Below are 6,000 nucleotides of genomic sequence, written 5' to 3'. Positions count from 1 at the left end.
CATTCACCACATTAATCAATGAGGTTCCCTATGTTTGACAACTATGAGTGTAACTCTATTTTAACAATGTCACCCCAGATTTTACCCTGCTGTTGGGTGTCTATACAAACAAGCAGAGCCAAAGTATATTGCATTCACCACACTAATCAATGAGGTTTTTCATGTTTGACAACCAGTGTAACTGTATTTTAAGTTTTTTACAGTGTCACCCAATTTAAATCAAGATATAGACCCATAAGAATTCAAATATTTTTGATTATTTTTTGTATTCTCTTTATTGTTTAAAACACTTAATTCAAAGCGATGAATAAAGGACAAATTGAAACACAGTGGCTTTAAATAAACAGAGATAAGTAGTGCATAGCAACACAACAAACAAACATTATTCGTTCAGACTTACTTTCTGTCGACTTCTTTGCTTAAATCCAAATATTCCAAAAAGCTTGTGAACTGTAACATAAGGAAGTGTTAAATTATTCCAAATTAACAATAATTTCAAGCCAGTGTTTCACAACCTTTTAGGTAAATTTTATATTATATACACAATATTGGGAAATTTTGTTTAGAAAAGACTTAAATGTTAGTTTTAAACAGTATATTACACAACTTTAATACATATAGTACAACAGTAATTAACAAAGTAACATTTTAATCATATTATTTGAAATTTTAATATTTAGATTTCTTTATAAAATTATAATATTTCTTTACAAATAAGCACAACATATCAGCATTTAAAATAAACATAAAACGTTTAAAAAAAGTAAAACAGACGCCCAATGGGTCCAAAAAGAGAACAAACCAAGCATATATGTTTAAAAGTATTGACAATACGGTGTATTGTAACACGATACTTACCTCAGTGGGATTGGTGTTGACAAAATGATTCATATCTTGATGATTTGGTGTTGAAATGTTGGTGTCATTTACTGGGTTTGCTACAAAGATGAGAAAATATAACGTAATATTAGTGTGGTTTAATGGGAAAGCAAAGAAATGCTACAGCTAAAGATTTAATGTTTATGCAGAATGTACATTTATTTTATAATACTGACATTCACTAGTTTGAATTCCTCCACTATCTGTTGTAGTTGAAAAAAATCAAAATTTTAACTGGTGAAGCAGAAAAACACGATAACGTAGAATCCTTAATCATAGGGTTTAATGTGCATATAGGCACCTAACATGGGTATGCAGGGTAGACATGTGTGCCCTGGAATCAATTATAATACCCTATACGAGTAATCTGTGTACTAATAGGTAAACTACCGACATAGTAATAGGTAAACTAGGGACAACGCACCAATTAAAGATAAAAACAAGGGATATGGTCAAAATAACACCCTGGTTTTCCAAAAGATAGGTGCCTATAAACAGGCATTATATTAGCACTAACCATTTGTAGTTCCCTCATTATTTCCAATGTCAATCAAAAGGGCTTCATTTTGATTAGGTTGTTGTGATGTGTTTATATTTCTATTGTGAAATAAACCAGACACAGAAGGTTCCTGTTTCATCAAAATATGGATTATGATTGATTGAGACAATTCAATGAAAGGTTCGAAAAAGGGAAAAAAAAGCAATAAAAATAATGTTCAAAATTACTATGTATATATTATATAATTATAGTTCTGTGGTGGAAGATGGGACACCTTTAACACATAATATCCAAATATCCTGATCGTGTTTTAAATAATTAACAACGGACTATGTCGTAAGGGTACGGTTTTATAATTCTTTGAATATTCTTTGTTTACTACCAAATGGGCAATATAACAGAATGAAAAGGTGTCCCATCTTCCCCCACCCTACTATTATATTTAAGACTTAAGCATGTTTTCCATTCAGATTGACTATTGGACAGACCTTAGTGAGGTTCGCCCAGTAGATATTCATGTGCCGCTTGTATATCTTACTGTGTAGTGTCTAGTGTGTATATAATATTATACTTGTCTTTATATAGAATATTAAAAACAGTGAACAAATTATTTAAACATACTCACATTAGATAAACTTTCCATGGGAGTACTTGCATTGGTGGATAAGTTAGCTGTTGTAGTGGATACTTCCATGGGAGCTGTTTCAATAAAGTATATAAAGATAAAGTTTTTAAAATCCCAGATGATTGGAAATCATTGTTTTACACAATTATACAGGCTATGTTAGTTTGTTTGTGACATGACCATATATAGCCTAAACATATTGAACACACATATTTTATATTTACCATGGTCCTACAGTGAGACATGCTGAGATATAGACCAGAGAGTCTGGGATATAGTTGGCCCAAAATGTATTTTAAGGCTTGGTTAGTTTATAAAACACAAGCAGCCACACTTTTAATAATAGCCTAATACATAGAACAATAAAATCAAGAATTGACCACTGCAAAAAAACATAATTTTTTTTGTAATTTTTTTACAGTTGTAATCATGCACAAAAAATAAGTTTCATATGGCTGTTTACTTGATTTTACATGATAGATAGTTTTTACGCAACATGTAATCTGTGATAAAAATAATAACATTTTATGTGAAAGCCTACATTTGAAGGTTAAACGATGTTATATTACATCACAATCGTTACCGTGATGCAATTGGACAGTATTACACAGCGCAACAATTGCTAATGTAACGCATACTATTAAGAAAACGTATTGAGTAATACACCACCTACAAGTTACTGATGTTATTTTTCAGCTTAAATTATCAACTGTCAGCAATTAGAAGAAGTTAATGGTGTAGCATGTAGGTAACCCACCACTTGAATAAACACGAAAATTGTTTTTAAATTTTTAACATTGTAATTATATATATATATAACTTATCTAATTTATTGGCGAATTACAGTTGTTTGCCATTACTTTAAACTTACATAAATGGTAAACACGATATAAGTCATTTTACTTTATTAGACAAAATGTAATATTATTTGTTGTGAAAGAAAATGAACAATTTAACAAAACTAAGACAATAACAACAAGATATAAGATATAACAAAACACCTCAAGCTAAATACACACAATTATTAAATCCAACTAATGGTGTAGCAATATAATATTCTATATTAAAATAGAAATACTAGAGTTCCAAAGCCCATGGGCATAATACTAGGGTGGCATATCATCACTATTTTCAAAACAGGAGTGAAATAGTGTTTTGATCTCACACCTATTTTAAATAATGTGTTTTAGGTATATCACACCCTTGGCATCTAAGTTTTACATCTTAAAACAGCTTTCACCCTGCTGTTAAATGTCTACATACAAGCAGGGTCAAATTTCTTGCAATAAATAGCTGCATTTTAACAAAAACCCCCTCATGCTTTGTTAAAAATGTAAAACGTGACGCCTATGCCAAAACTTATGCAGATTGTAATCAAATATTACTCACCAGTTTGCGACAATGAGTTGAAAAACACACAATCTGGTTTGTGCCATTTCTTGTCTCCCTCTTTGTCACCAAGCTTCCAATTACGAACGCTGTTCTCACAACTGAATAAAAACAAATGTTTCAAATGGTTCGGGGTAAATTTAAGTATTCATAGGCAGCAGGCACCAAACATTTTAAAAACCAGGGGAGGCAGGGATAGTTAGATGCGCATTCATGTGAAACAAATTGAGTTGCAATGTTTACTTATTAATGCAGTGCAGAAAATCTCTGGGTAGGCCTGACTACCCTGCCACCCCAGGTTTGGTGCCTTACCAGTCATGATTAGGAAATATCACTGCTACAATACCTGAAGCAAACCACACAGTCTTCAACACCAGTGAAATAAAATCCATGAATTGCAAGCTGGATTGGGTTAACTGGGGCTGAGGGAAAGTTTTCAAGTGATTGTATTCTGTTAGATTTGCTTGAATAATCTGGAACAAGTGTATTATTACATGTTTTTTCTTTAAATGTTATTAATCCAGCTACTTGTAGACATTCTATTCTCTATGGGTGGGTGAATTAGTTGCCGAGGACCAGGGATTTATAGATTGGGCTTTTTTGGGTGTTGGGGTAATATTAATTACCCCAACACCCAGACTGCTTATGTATATCGTTCAAGCAAAACAGTGGGACCAGTCAAAATCTGAAGTTACATTACATTTTTTAGGTAACCTAGAATTTATGCATTTTTTAAAATTGTACTATAACCAAAAGGTGAAGTAGCTACTCCCTGCTACATCATATGCTAAACAGTAAACACAACAACACATAATGTAATACCTTTATTGATCTATTTTTCTCAATGATAAAAAATAAATGCCTGGGCTGTATATAAAATATATATATCCTATATACGTCATAGATATTTATAATGAAAAAAAGTACTATGTATATACATTTATATATTTTATATATATATAGGCTGTATATTTACTTAAAAAAAGGATTTACAATCCTTACCCATGGCCGCAGCATGCTGGCTAACTCTATCTATATTATGAAACATAGTTTGATATTTCAAGTTGGAGCAAAATGAATCCACGAGCATCGTATGAGCTCGAAAATGAAGCAAAATTTACATTGTTTTCTATTTTTTAATAATCCATGACCTTAAGAATAATTTTAAATATAAAATGGGATATAATAAACAGGTGTAAAATTTTACTCTTGTATATAGGATATTTTTGGTTTTATACGATAATATAGATTACAGATACCTTGTGCATGGATTTTCTTATGAAATAATAGATTTGTGAGTATTTTTTGTCCAATGTCTGAATGTAACTTACTCTATCAACGCGTGGCCGAAAAAGTTGTTATAACACGGGTGTTTTGTTTCATACACCTCGTGCCTGTTTATAAGCTACCACGTATGTTAACTTATTTATCCTCGTATGGCTGGGCAACGACAGTCGTTATAACATTGGTGTTCTGTTCCATACACCTCGTGCCTGGTTTTTGTTTAAACAAAAATTATTCGACAAACAAAAACATCTAATTTGTTACCATAAACTTTTAGACCTGTTATAACAGGTCTAGCATGATACAGTATATACTCCGGCTGACTGTTGTTATACCAACAAACATTTGAAAAAATTCAACAATAACGTCCCGCTTGACATCAATACAATATCCACACATTATTTAAACTTTAGAAAGTCAATAGCATGGAAAGCTATATTCGTCAGGCTTTTGCTCACCAATGCCCCACTAATTTTGATTAGTATTTTAGGCGAAAAACAAACAAAACGACTGCTCTCTCTTGCTTTCTCGCCTTTCTGAATATATTACGTACCCCAATTTCGTCAAATTATTACAACACCACATAAGTACAGTATATGACGTAGACCACATAAATGTATAACGTTACTTCCCATTTTGCATGACACAACGTAACGTAACGTAAAGCGACTCGATAATTCCGTGTAAGTACAGCAACAAAGCATATACACCTACCTAAACAGGTATCTATGAACAAAGCTATTTAAAACACAAGAGATGTCAGATATAATGGATGAGCACGTTTTAAACTAATTAGCAGACGATAGTAGAGTCGGGGAAGATGCTGGGACATTTTTAACACATAATATCCAAATAGCCTGATCGTGTTTTAAACAATTAACAACGGTCTGTGGAAGTCGTAAAGATACGGTTTTATAATTCTTTAAATGTTCTGTTTTTACTATCAATTGAAAAAAGAAAACAAAATGAAAAGGTGTCCCATCTACCCCCACCCTGCTATATTAATTAATCCTTTTACTACAACGGTCGACTGGGCTCCATCAAAAACAAATCTGAAGTAACCAACAAAACGGGTTCTAGTCGCCATTGGTGACTGTGGAGCAGTAGACAGAATGTATTTATACATGTATTATAACTAATGAAACTTATGACGTATGAGGATTGAGTGATTGGTAAAGAATATGTGTAAATACGCTTTGTACAACTCCTGTACCATGTGTTTATTGTAAACTTACACTAGTTAACGTTGTCGTCGCTTAAAACGTTTGTTTTCATGAATTTTGACAAACCGTAATCACGCAGTAACTAGGTAATGTTGGAAGTT

At 32.2% G+C, this 6,000-nt stretch overlaps 1 protein-coding gene across 1 annotated transcript; it reads right to left on the bottom strand.

The window, feature by feature from the left end:
* Nucleotides 1-249: 249 nt before the first annotated feature.
* Nucleotides 250-4,543, bottom strand: LOC101242281 (inhibitor of apoptosis protein). The gene is made up of 7 exons (XM_004226708.3): nt 4,395-4,543; nt 3,739-3,865; nt 3,393-3,493; nt 2,004-2,077; nt 1,397-1,508; nt 859-938; nt 250-450 (listed from the first exon to the last, which is right to left on the bottom strand). The coding sequence occupies exons 1-7, from the start codon at nt 4,480-4,482 to the stop codon at nt 397-399; spliced, it is 636 nt and encodes a 211-aa protein (XP_004226756.1). The 5' UTR covers nt 4,483-4,543; the 3' UTR covers nt 250-396.
* Between the last annotated feature and the right edge of the window lie 1,457 nt (nt 4,544-6,000).

Source organism: Ciona intestinalis, chromosome 12, assembly GCF_000224145.3.
Source record: "Ciona intestinalis chromosome 12, KH, whole genome shotgun sequence".
NCBI classification, from domain to species: Eukaryota; Metazoa; Chordata; class Ascidiacea; order Phlebobranchia; family Cionidae; genus Ciona; species Ciona intestinalis.
This window is presented reverse-complemented; position numbering and strand designations above follow the sequence as displayed.